Source organism: Arvicola amphibius, chromosome 1, assembly GCF_903992535.2.
Source record: "Arvicola amphibius chromosome 1, mArvAmp1.2, whole genome shotgun sequence".
Taxonomy (NCBI): domain Eukaryota; kingdom Metazoa; phylum Chordata; class Mammalia; order Rodentia; family Cricetidae; genus Arvicola; species Arvicola amphibius.
This window is the reverse complement of record NC_052047.1, coordinates 155,245,441-155,258,912: the sequence shown is the minus strand read 5'-3', so window position 1 is coordinate 155,258,912 and position 13,472 is coordinate 155,245,441. Positions and strand designations below refer to the sequence as shown.

The window sequence follows — 13,472 nt, the reverse complement described above, 5'->3', positions numbered from 1 at the left end:
AAGAATAACAAAATGTTTGAAGAATTGAATAAATCCGTAAATGATATCCTAGGAAACCAAGAAAAAACAATCAAACAGATAAAGGAAACAGTGCAAGACTTGAAAACTGAAATGGAGGCAAGGAAGAAAACACAACCCGAGGCCCAGCTGGATATGGAAAATCTAAGTAAACGAACAGAGACTACAGAAACAAGCATAACCAACAGAATACAAGAGATAGAAGAAAGAATCTCAGATTCTGAAGATACCATAGAGAAAATAAACGCACTGATCAAAGAAAACAGCAAATCCAACAAATTCTCATCACAAAACATTCAGGAAATCTGGGACACAATAAAAAGACCAAACCTAAGAATAATAGGCGTAGAAGAAGGAGAAGAAATATAGCTCAATGGTTCAGAAAATATATTTAATAAAATTATAGAAGAAAACTTCCCAAACCTAAAGAAAGATATTCCTATTAAGGCTCAAGAAGCTTACAGAACACCAAATAGACTGGATCAAAAAAAAAACACATCCCCTCTCCATATTATAATCAAAACACAAAACATACAGAATAAAGAAAGAATATTAAGAGCTGCAAAGGAAAAAGGTCAAGTAACATATAAAGGTAAACCTATCAGACTAACACCTGACTTCTCTATGGAAACCATGAAAGCCAGAAGGTCCTGGATAGATGTTTTGCAGAAACTAAGAGACCATGGATGCAAGCCCAGATTACTATACCCAGCCAAGCTTTCATTCACTATAAATGGAGAAAACAAAATATTCCAGGATAAAAACAAATTTAAACAATACATAGCCACAAATCCAGCCTTACAGAAAGTAATAAAAGGAAATTCACAAACAAAGGAGTCCAGCATTGCCCAAAATAACTCAGACATCTAGCGACCCTTCACCAGCACATCGCAAAGAAAGGAAACACACAATCTCTACTACCAAATAAAAAATGACAACCGGAGTTAACATCCACTGGTCATTAATATCACTTAATATCAATGGACTCGATTCACCTATAAAAAGGCACAGGCTAAGATTGGATACGAAAACAGGATCCAACATTCTGCTGTTTACAAGAAACACACCTCAACCACAAAGACAGACATCTACTCAGAGTAAAGGGTTGGGAAAAGGTTTATCAAGCAAATGGACCTAAAAAACAAGCCGGTGTGGCCATACTAATTTCTAACAAAGTTGACTTCAAACTAAAATCAATCAGAAGAGATGGAAAGGGACACTTTATACTCATTACAGGAAAAATCTATCAGAATGAAGTCTCAATCCTGAATATCTATGCCCCTAATACAAAAGCACCCACTTATATAAAAGAAACATTACTAGAACTCAAGACAGCCATCAAACCAAACACACTGATAGTGGGAGACTTCAACACTCCTCTTTCACCAATGCACAGGTCAATTCGACAGAAACCTAACAGAGAATTAAGAGACGAAATAGAGGTAATGAACCAAATGGACTTAACAGACATCTATAGAACATTCCACCCAAATAGGAAAGAATATACCTTCTTCTCTGCGGCTCATGGAACCTTTTCAAAAATTGACCACATACTCGGTAACAAAGCAAACTTCCACACTTACAAAAAAATATTAGTAACCACCTGAGTCTTCTCGGATCACCATGGATTAAAATTAGAATTCAACAACAATACTACCCCCAGAAAGCCTACAAACTCATGGAAACTGAACAGTCAACTACTGAAACACAGCTGGGTCAAGGAAGAAATAAAGAACGAAATGAAAGTCTTTCTTGAATTTAATGAAAATAAAGACACAACATACTCAAACTTATGGGACACTATGAAAGCAGTGCTAGGAGGAAAATTCATAGCACTAAGTGCCCACTTTAAAAAAAAAAAAACGTAGAAAGCACACATTGGAGACTTAACAGCACACCTGAAAGCTTTAGAAAAGAAAGAAGCAGACTCACCTAGGAGGAGTAGAAGACTGGAAATTATCAAACTGAGGGCAGAAATCAACAAAATAGAAACACAGAAAACAATCCAAAGAATCAATGAAACAAAAAGCTGGTTCATGGAGAAAATCAACAAGATTGACAAACCCCTAGCCAAACTAATCAAACGGCAAAGAGAGAACACACAAATTAATAAGATCAGAAATGAAAAAGGGGACATAACCACAGACAGAGAGGAAATTCAGAGAATCATTAGATCTTACTACAAAAGCCTGTATGCCACAAAATTGGAAAATGTAAAAGAAATTGACACTTTTTTAGATAAGTACCATATATCAAAGTTAAACCAGGACCAGGTAAATGCTCTAAATAGTCCTGTTAGTCGCGAAGAATTGGAAACTGTTATCAGAAACCTCCCTACCAAAAAGAGCCCAGGACCTGATGGGTTCAATGCAGAATTCTACCAGAACTTCCAAGAAGACCTAATACCTATACTCCTTAAAGTATTTCATAATATAGAAACACAAGAGTCACTGCCAAATTCCTTCTATGAAGCTACAATTACCCTGATACCTAAACCACACAAAGGCTCAACCAAGAAAGAGAATTACAGGCCAATCTCACTCATGAACATTGATGCAAAAATTCTCAATAAAATACTGGCAAACAGAATCCAAGAACACATTAGAAAAATTATCCACTATGATCAAGTAGGCTTCATCCCAGAAGGGCTGGTTCAACATACGAAAATCTATCAATGTAATCCATCATATAAATAAACTGAAGGATAAAAACCATATGATCATCTCATTAGATGCAGAAAAAGCATTTGACAAAATTCAGCACCCCTTTATGATAAAGGTCTTGGAAAGATTAGGGATACAGGGGTCATTCCTAAATATAATAAAGGCTATTTACAGCAAGCCGACAGCTAACATCAAATTAAATGGAGAGAAACTCAAGGCCATCCCACTAAATTCAGGAACCCGACAAGGCTGTCCACTCTCTCCTTATCTCTTCAATATAGTGCTTGAAGTTCTAGCAATAGCAATAAGACAAAACAAGGGGATCAAGGGGTTTCGAATTGGAAAGGAAGAAGTTAAAGTTTCGTTATTTGCAGATGATATGATAGTGTACATAAGCGACCCCAAAAACTTCACCAAAGAACTCCTACAGCTGATAAACTCCTTTAGTATCGTGGCAGGATACAAGGTCAACTCCAAAAAATCAGTCGCCCTCCTATATACAAAGGATAAGGAAGCAGAGAAAGAAATCAGAGAAGCGTCACCTTTCGCGATAGCCACAAATAGCATAAAATATCTTGGGGTAACTCTAACCAAGGAAGTGAAAGACCTATTTGACAAGAACTTTAAGTCTTTGAAGAAAGAAATTGAAGAGGATACCAGAAAATGGAAGGATCTCCTTTGCTCTTGGATTGGGAGGATCAACATAGTAAAAATGGCAATACTACCAAAGGCAATCTATAGATTTAATGCAATCCCCTTAAAGATCCCATCAAAATTCTTCACAGATATTGAGAGGACAATAATAAACTTTATATGGAAGAACAAGAAACCCAGGATAGCCAAAAAAACTTATACAATAAAGGTACTTCTGGAGGCATTACCATCCCTGACTTCAAACTCTATTACAAAGCTACAGTATTGACAACAGCTTGGAATTGGCATAAAAATAGAGAAGTCGACCAATGGAATCGAATAGAAGACCTAGATCTTAACCCACAAACCTATGAACACCTGATTTTTGATAAAGGAGCTAAAAGCACACAATGGAAGAAAGAGGGCATCTTCAACAAATGGTGCTGGCATAACTGGATGTCAACCTGTAGAAGAATGAAAGTAGATCCGTGTCTATCACCATGCACAAAACTCAAGTCCAAATGGATTAAAGACCTCAATATCAATCTGAACACACTGAACCTGTTAGAGGAGAAAATGGGAAGTACTCTACAACATTTGGGCACAGGAGACCACTTCCTACGTATAGCCCCAGCAGCACAGACATTAAGGGCATCATTGAATAAATGGGACCTCCTGAAGCTGAGCAGCTTCTGTAAAGCAAAGGACACTGTCACTAAGACAAAAAGGCAGCCTACTGACTGGGAAAAGATCTTCAACAACCCCGCAACAGACAAAGGTCTGATCTCCAAAATATATAAGGAATTCAAGAGACTAGACTTTAAAATGCTAATGAACCCAATTAAAAAATGGGGCACTGAACTGAACAGAGAATTCTCAACAGATGAATTTCGAATGGCCAAAAGACACTTAAGTGCATGCTCAACCTCCTTAGCAATCAGGGAAATGCAAATCAAAACAACGTTGAGATACCATCTTACACCTGTCAGAATGGTTAAAATCAAAAACACCAATGATAGCCTTTGCTGGAGAGGATGTGGAGTAAGGGGTACACTCATCCATTGCTGGTAGGAATGCAAACTTGTGCAACCGCTTTGGAAAGCAGGGTGGAGGTTTCTCAGGAAATTTGGGATCAACCTACCCCAGGACCCAGCAATCCCACTCTTGGGAATTTACCCAAGAGATGCCCAATCATATTACAAAAGCATTTGTTCAACTATGTTTATAGCAGCATTAATTACTTGTAATAGCCAGAACCTGGAAACAACCTAGATGCCCTTCAGTGGAAGAATGGATGAAGAAAGTGTGGAATATATACATATTAGAGTACTACTCGGCGGTAAAAAACAATGACATCTTGAATTTTGCATGCAAATGGATGGAAATAGAAAACACCATCCTGAGTGAGGTAACCCAGGCCCAAAAAAATGAACATGGGATGTACTCACTCATAATTGGTTTCTAGCCATAAATAAAGGACATCAAGCCTATAATTCGTAAAAAATCCTAGAGAAGCTATATAAGAAGGTGAACCCAAAGAAAAACATATAGTTATCCTCCTGGATACTGGAAGTAGACATGATTGCCGGACAAAAAATGGGAACATGGGGGTGGGGTGAGATGGGGGGAGGAGGGTGGGGAGAGAAAAGTGTGAAGTGGAGGATGGGAAGAGCTTGGGGGAATAGGATGGTTGGAATATAGGAAAAGTGGATATGGGAACAAGGAATTATATATCTTAATTAAGGGAGCCATTCTAGGGTTGGCAGAGACTTGACTCTAGAGGGGTTCCCAGGTGTCCAGGAAGACGCCCCCAGCTAGGTCCTTGGGCAGCTGAGGAGAGGGTGCCAGAAATGTCCAGATCCTATTGCCATACTCATGAATATCTTGCATATCACCATAGAACCTTCACCTGGCATTGGATGGAGAAAATGACAGAGCCCCACATAGAAGCACCGGACTGAGCTCCCAAGGTCCTGATGAGGAACAAAAGGAGGGAGATCTTGAGCAAGGAAGTCAGGACCGTGAGGAGTGCGTTTACCCATTGAGACGGTGGGACAGAGCTAACGGGAGACCACCAAGTCCAGTTGGAATGGGACTGATGGAACAGGCGACCAAACCGGGCTCTCTGAATGTGGCTGACGGTGGAGGCGGACTGAGAAACCAAGGTCAATGGCAATGAACATGAACTCTACAGCATGGACGGGCTGACTGTGAGCCTTGTCAGTTTGGTTGCTCACCTTCCTGGACTTAGGGGGAGCTAGGAGGACCTTGGACTTAACATAGTGAAGGGAACCCTGATGGCTCTTTTTCTTGGAGAGGGGTGGAGTGGGGGTATGGGTGGAAGGGAGGGGAGGGAAGGGGAGGAGATGGAAATCTTTAATTAAAAAAAATGAGAAAAAAAAAGAATGAATGAAACAAATACATGGTTCTTTGAGAAAAATCAATAAAATTGACAAACACCTATCCAAACTAATCAAACAGCAGGGAGAAGATACAAATTAACAAGATCAGAAATGAAAAGGGGGCTATAACCACAGACACTGAGGAAATTCAGAAAATCACTAGATCTTACTAATAAAGCCTGTATGCCACAAAATTGGAAAACATTTAAAAATGTAAATTTTTTAGATAGGTCCTGTATACCAAAATTAAATCAAGACCAGGTGAACAATTTAAATAGACCTATAAGTCATGAGGAAATAGAAGCTGTCATAAAAAATCCCCCAACCAAAAAAATCCCAGAACAAGATGGTTTTAATGCAGAATTCTACCAGAACTTCCAAGAAGAGCTTCTACCTATACTCTTTAATGTAGTTCACATAATGGAAACAGAAGCGTCATTTTCATACTTTATTTATGAAGCTACAGTTACCCTGATACCAAAACCACACAAAGACTCAACCAAGAAAGAATTACAGACCAATCTCACTCATGAACACCGATGCAAAAATTCTCATTAAAATACTGGCAAACCGAATCCAATAACACATCCAAAAAATTACTTATTATGATCAAGTAGGCTTCATCCCAGCGATGCAGGGCTGGATCAACATATGAAAATCTATCAATGTAATCCATCATATGAATAAACTGAAAGAAAAAACCATGATCATTTCATTAAATGCTGAAAATTCAACACCCCTTTATGATAAAGGTTTTGGAGGTATTAGGGATACAAGGTTCATACCTAAATATAATAAAAGCAATATACAGCAAGTGGACAGCTAACATCAAATTAAATGGAGAGAAACTCAAAGCCATCCCACTAAAATCAGGAACAAGACAAGGCTGTCCACTCACTCCATACCTCTTCAATATAGTGCTTGAAGATCTAGCAAAAGCAATAAGACAACATAAGGAAATCAAGGGGATCTGAATTTGAAAGGAAGAAGTCAAACTCCCATTATTTGGAGATGATATGATAATGTACATAAGTGACCCAAAAACTTTACCAAAGAACATCTACAGCTGATAAATACCTTCAGTAATGTGGCAGGATACAAGATCAACTCAAAAAAAAAAATATCAATAGCCCTCCTCTACATAAAAAATAAAGGAGAAGAGAGGGAAATCAGAGAAACATCACCTTTCACAATAGCCAAAAATGAGCAAGGAAGTCTTGGCCGCAAGGGCTATGCCCATCCACTGTGATGGTGGGGCCCATTGGAACTCACCAAGGCCAGCTGGACTGGGACTGATGGAGCATGTGATCAAACCAGACTCTCTGAATGTGGCTGACATGGAGGGCTGACTGAGAAGCCAAGGATAAAGGCACTGGGTTATGATTCTACTCCATATACTGTCTGTGTGGGAACCTAATCTGTTTGGATCCTCAACTTCCTAGACGGGGATGGAAAGGGGAGGATCTTGGACTTCCCACAGGTCAGGAAACCCTGACTGTTCTTTGGACTGGAGAGGGAGGAAGAAGGGTAATGGGGGGAAGGGGAGAGAAGTGGGAGGAGGGGAGGAGGTGAAAATCTGTAATGATAATAATAATAATAATAATAATAATAATAAAGAAAAAAGCTTAAAGTATCTTGGGGTAACAATAACCACGGAAGTGAAAGATCTATTTGACAAGAACTTTAAGTCTTTGAAGAAAGAAATTGAAGAGGATACCAGAAAATGGAAGGATCTCCCATGCTCTTGGATTGGAAGGATCAACATAGAAAAAACGGCAATTCTACCAAAGGCAATTTCCATCAAAATCCCAACAAAATTCTCCACAGACCTTGAGAGAACAATAATCAACTTTATATGAAAAAACAAAAATCCCAGGATAACCAAAACAATCCTATACACTATACAATAAAAGTACTTCTGGAGGCATTACCATTCCTATCTTCAAACTCTATTAATTACAGAGCTACAGTAATAAAAACAGCTTGGTACTGGCATAAAAACAGAGATGTTGACCAATGAAATCAAATTGAAGACCCAGATATTAATCCACACACCTATGAACACCTGATTTTCAACAAAGGAGCTAAAATTATACAATGGAAAAAAGAAAGCAACAAACGGTACTGGCATAACTGGATGGCAACCTGTAGAAGACTGATAATAGATCCATATCTATCACCATGCACAAAACTCAAGTTCAAATGGATTAAAGACCTCAATATAAGTCAGACCACACTGAACCTGATAGAAGAGAAAGTGGGAAGTAGTCTGCAACACATAGGCACAGGGGACCACTTCCTATATATAACTCCAGTAGTACAGACAATAAGAGCAACAATGAACAAGTGGGACCTCCTGAAACTGAGAAGCTTCCTTAAAGCAAAGGACACTGTCATTAAGACAAAAAGGCAACCTACTGATTGGGAGAAGATCTTCACCAACCCCACATCAGACAAAGACCTGATCTCCAAAATATACAAAGAACTCAAGAAACAAGACATTAAAATTGTAATTAAGCCAATTAAAATATGGGATACTGAACTGAACAGAGAATTCTCAACAGAAGAATTCAAATGGTCAAAAGATACTTAAGGTCATGATCAACTTCTTTAGCAATCAGGTAAATGCAAATCAAAACAACTTTGAGATACCATCTTACACTGGTCAGTATGGCTAAATACAAAAACATCAATGTTAACCTATGCTGGAGAAGATGTGGAGTAAGGGGACTACTCATCCATTGCTGGTGGGAATGCAAACTTGTGCAACTGCTTTGGAAAGCAGTGTGGTGATTTCTCAGGAAACTGGGAGTCAACCTACCTCAGGATCCAGCAATTCCACTCTTGGGAATATACCCAAGAGATGCCCAATCATACTACAAAAGCAATGTTCAACTATGTTCATAGCAGCACTATTTGTAATAGCCAGAACCTGGAAACAACCTAGGTACCCCTCAATGGAAGAATGGATAAAGAAAGTGTGGCACATATACACATGAGAGTTCTACTCAACAGTAAAAAAAAAAAAAATGACATCTTGAATTTTGCATGTAAATGGACAGAAATAGAAAGCACTATCCTGAGTAAGATAACCCAGACCCAAAAAGATGAATATGGTATGCACTAACTCATTAGTGGATCCTAGCCATAAACAAAGGACATTGAGCCTATAGTTCATGAGCCTAGAAAAGCTAAATAAGAAGGTGAACCCAAAGAAAAATATATATAGATCCTCCTGGAAATTGGAAGCAAACAAGATCGTTGGGCAAATGTTGGGTGGGGTGGGGGAAGGGGAGAGGGAGAGAGAGAAGAGAGAATGGGAGAGTTGGAGACTGCTTGGGGGAGTGGGTTGGTTGAGATGAAAGAAGAGTGGATATCAGAGCAGGGAAGAGGATATCTTAATTAAGGGAGCCATTTTAGGGTTGGCAAAAGACTTGGCTCCAGAGGGATTTCCAGGTGTCCAAAGGGATGTTCCCAGCTAGGTCCTTGGGCAGTAGAGGAAAGGGTGCCTGAACTGACCTTGTCCCATAGCCACACTGATGTATATCTTGAATATCACCATAGAACCTTCATCCGGCATTGGATGGAGATAGAAACACAGATCCACATTGGAGCACTGGACTGAGATCCAAGGTCCAAATGAGGAGCAGAAGGAGAGAGAACATGAGCAAGGAAGTCAGAGCTGCAGGAGGTTTGTCCACCCACTGAGATGGTGTGACTGATCTAATGGGAGCTCATTAAGGCCAGCTGGACTTGGACTGAACAAGTATGTGATCAAATCAATCTCTCTGAATGTGGCTGACAATGGGGACTGACTGAGAAGCCAATGATAATGGCACTGGAATTTGATTCTACTGCATGTACTGGCTTTTTAGGATCCTAGTCTGTTTGAATGCACATTTTTCTAGGCCTGGATGGAGGGAAGAGAACCTTGGACTTCCCACAGATGGTGGTTTGGAGGATATTTTGAGAAAAAGATTCTTAAATCTGGAATGGGAGAGCTAAATCCATCTTCTAGCATCTTTTGGGTTGAAACAGTACAGGACAATTTGCTAACATAACTTAATATGCTCAATTAAGATAGAAGAGAAAATGTTTACAGGGAATTAGGACCCCAATTAATAGCCAAACTAATGCCTTCGGGTTTGTTTTCAGGCAATCCAAAAGTGTGTACAAATGGAGGTAATAAATCCCATTTTTGGCAGAGTAAGAATGGGGTTAGTTTTTGGCAGTGAATCATCACTTAAAATCAGAAAAATGACTGATAACCAGAAACTGAGGTCTGGAATGGGCATCCCAAATTCCAGTGACCTGGCAGGAAGAGTCAATTTCTGGAAGCTTGAATGAGCCCCCAAGGTCCCAAATTCTACTGACCTGGCTTCAGACAAAGCCCAATGCTAAAAGCCAAAGTTGGAATGATGGATTATTCCTGGAGTCTGGGCAAGTGTGTCAGTGCAGGATTGTTCATAGATTGAACCCAGATCTTTCCTTGGTTTGTGTGTTTAATGTACTGTTGTTGAATACTGAAAGTGAATAGAAAAAACTCTGCTCTGTAGTTTGGAAAATAGTGAGAGAGCAAAGGAGAAAGGGAGATGAGGAAATAGACCCAAACTGAGTTTACACGACACATCAATAAAACCTAAGAAGCTGGCTTGCACTGTTAATGTAGACAAAAACTGAAAAAGGTCAGGGGCTTTCTGAACACAATCGGCAGGCCTTTGGCCTTCACTAAGCTCAAAAAGCACACTCCCGATAGGATGGTTATCAGAAAAAGGAGGGAGACAGTTAAGGGGAGCTAGAAAAACTTTCCCAGTTTTTTTGGGAGGCTGGGATACATGACCTAAAAATCTTCTGAGTTTTAGCATCAAATGTTAGTTTGGGATTGATGAAGGTGGTTTAGAAATTAAAGAAAGCAGAGAACAGACTCTATATGAGCAGAATTGTTCTTTAATGAGAACAGTTGAGTAACACTAGTCTCTCCTCCAGAGAGGAAACTGTATTTACTAGCCAAACTATTAAGGAATTTAAGAAGGAAACTGAAAAGTCTCCATAGCATGCCAAGGATCATGAAAATTCTACATATGCCCAAGGTTTGTGTGTGTCTACAGAAAGTTTGGGAACAACTTAACCTTATTTTAGACAATGTCTCATTGAGTTCTCAAAGTAGCTGAGGCTGATTTTTAGCTTCATATCCTCCCTCCTCCACTACCCAACGTATGGAATTACAGACATGCACCAACACCATTCACATCTTCATCTGTCATCTTAGGCTCACTATGGGAATAAATACAGCTTTAAATAAAAATTGGGACCTGTAACCGTTGGCATATTGAAGATATATAAACACATACATACAGAAGAAGATAAGAAAATTAATAGTTCAAAACATTTTATATAATGTGGATATGAGAAAGTCCATGAGATAATGAAAAGATAGATGGGTGGATAAACAGATAGATAGATAGATAGATAGATAGATAGATAGATAGATAGATAGAATAACAATAAATGAAAGAGAGAGAATGAATTTGAAAAAGAGCAAGAGTCTATGAGAGATTACATAGAGAGAAAATGGAAGGCCAAATGGTGTATTATATATTAGCATCTCAAAAAAATAAATATTTCTAAAAGAACTAAGGAGTGCTGAGAGTGAAAGAAATAGTCTTCCCTAAGATAGGGAACACCAACTGGTTGTCCAATACCAAATCATCAGGCCTGAAAATACACATACAAGTATCATTGTATAGACCAATCATGATATGTGTGTCTGTGTATGTCTATGTGGGTGTATAATATATGTATATGTATATGAGGGAATATCAACAATGAAAAGAGGCTATGAAAGATCAAAGAGAAGTATATGGTAGGTTTGGACAGAGGAAAGGAAAGAAAAATTACATGATTGTATTATAATCTCAAAAATGAAAGAAATGCTAGCCACTCATAATAAGGATACAAATTAACCCAGGAACTGACTAATGGCACCACTACCAAAAATAAACTGTTTGGGAGAAAAGACAGTATTTCCAGAGCACAGAAAATAACATTAATTAAAATGCCCAGATGTAGGCATCTGGTTTAGTTCAATGGAAAGGAACTTGCTTACCGTGTGCCAGGCACTAGATTCAATCCCCATTACCCCAGGATGAAATAAAATAAAATAATGAAATCTTACACAGGTTTAAAGCAAGTAATAGACACAGGTCCTAAGTAAACCCATTTCTTGAACTGAGCAAAGATTAATCTGAGGTAGATTAAACAGCCTCCATGCAGATTCTATAAAATTAAAATATAAATGTTATAGTAATTTTTGCTTTCTCCACAGTCTTTTGTAATGCACTCTTGACCTCTTTGTTTCTCAGGCTGTAGACCAGAGGGTTCAGCATGGGGATGACTATGGTGTAGAACACAGATGCTACTTTATCAGTATCCATGGAGTGACTGGAGCTGGGCTGTAAGTACATGAATATGCCCGACCCATAGAAGATGGAGACTGCAGTGAGGTGGGAAGCACAGGTGGAAAATGCCTTCTGGCGTCCTTCAGATGATCGCATCCTCAGAATAGTGATGAATATAAACAGATAGGAGATCAAGATGACTACAATACAGAAGAGAACATTAAACCCTACCACGAAGAAAATCACCATCTCAGTGACAGAGGTGTCTGAGCACGAGAGGGCCAGGAGAGGAGGGGCATCGCAGAAGAAGTGGTCTATCACATTGGACTCGCAGAAGGAGAGCCTGAAAATGTTCCCAGTGTGGATGGAGGAATTCAGGAAGCCATAGACATAGGAGCTTACGGTCAGAGAAACACATATGTTTGTCGTCATGATGGTGGTGTAATGCAGGGGCTTACACACTGCTGCATAGCGGTCATAAGCCATGGCAGCCAGGAGGAAACTTTCTGTGGTTATAAAGCTTACAACAAAGAAAAACTGGGTGCCACAAGCATTGTGGGATATGGTTTTATCTGTTGAAATGAGTCCTGCCATTACCTTGGGAGTGACAGCTGAAGAATAACCAAAGTCCACCAGAGACAGGTGACTGAGGAAAAGGTACATGGGAGTGTGGAGGCGCGAGTCCAGCACAATCAGTCCTGTCATTCCCACGTTCCCAAGCACAGTGCAGAGATAGATGAGAAGGAAGACAATGAAGAGAGGGATCTGGAGCTCTGGGTCATCTGTTAAGCCTGCAAGAATGAACTCAGTCACCTCTGTACTGTTCTCCATTAGGGGTTAGGTGGCCTCCCTGAGCAAAGAGAAAGGAGATCAGCATGAGGGGAGACTCATGATCCTCTCTGCTTGTCTTCTCCATGCCTTTTCTTACTACGCAGATGATTTTTTTCCTGCATTTTCATCTAAGCAAGTCATGGCAGCAACATTTAAGTTAAATTAATCATAAATCATACTGTTTTCTGGAAGAGATGATATATCTCAAATTAGTAGTTACACAGATGTATCAATTGAGGCCACAAAATGTCTGCTATGAAATTAATAGATATTCAGTGGAAAATATCATCAAAATCCCCTCTATCTTTGTAAAACAAAGACATCTCTTATTCTACACCACAATAGCCTAATGTCTTAGTGCCTTCTTTACGTTGTAACAAAGTACAATAAATTTGACATAGTATAAGTAACAGAAATTCATAATGTACTATTCTAATGTCTGGAAAGCCCAAGATTAATGCTTTGGCAATCTATTGTCTGCTACGAATGTTTCCCAGTGTACAGATTATGTTTCTCGACTGTCTCTT

General features: G+C 39.2%; 1 protein-coding gene across 1 annotated transcript; it reads right to left on the bottom strand.

The window, feature by feature from the left end:
* Positions 1–12,000: 12,000 nt before the first annotated feature.
* On the bottom strand, positions 12,001–12,945 carry LOC119820496 (olfactory receptor 5B12-like). Its single transcript, XM_038338888.1, has one exon. It carries the CDS (start codon positions 12,943–12,945, stop codon positions 12,001–12,003), a length of 945 nt encoding a protein of 314 aa, XP_038194816.1.
* Between the last annotated feature and the right edge of the window lie 527 nt (positions 12,946–13,472).

What these genes read in the sequence shown, in the direction of transcription:
- LOC119820496 (XM_038338888.1), bottom strand. Translation starts at nt 12,945, where the DNA reads ATGGAGAACAGTACAGAGGTGACTGAGTTCATTCTTGCAGGCTTAACA.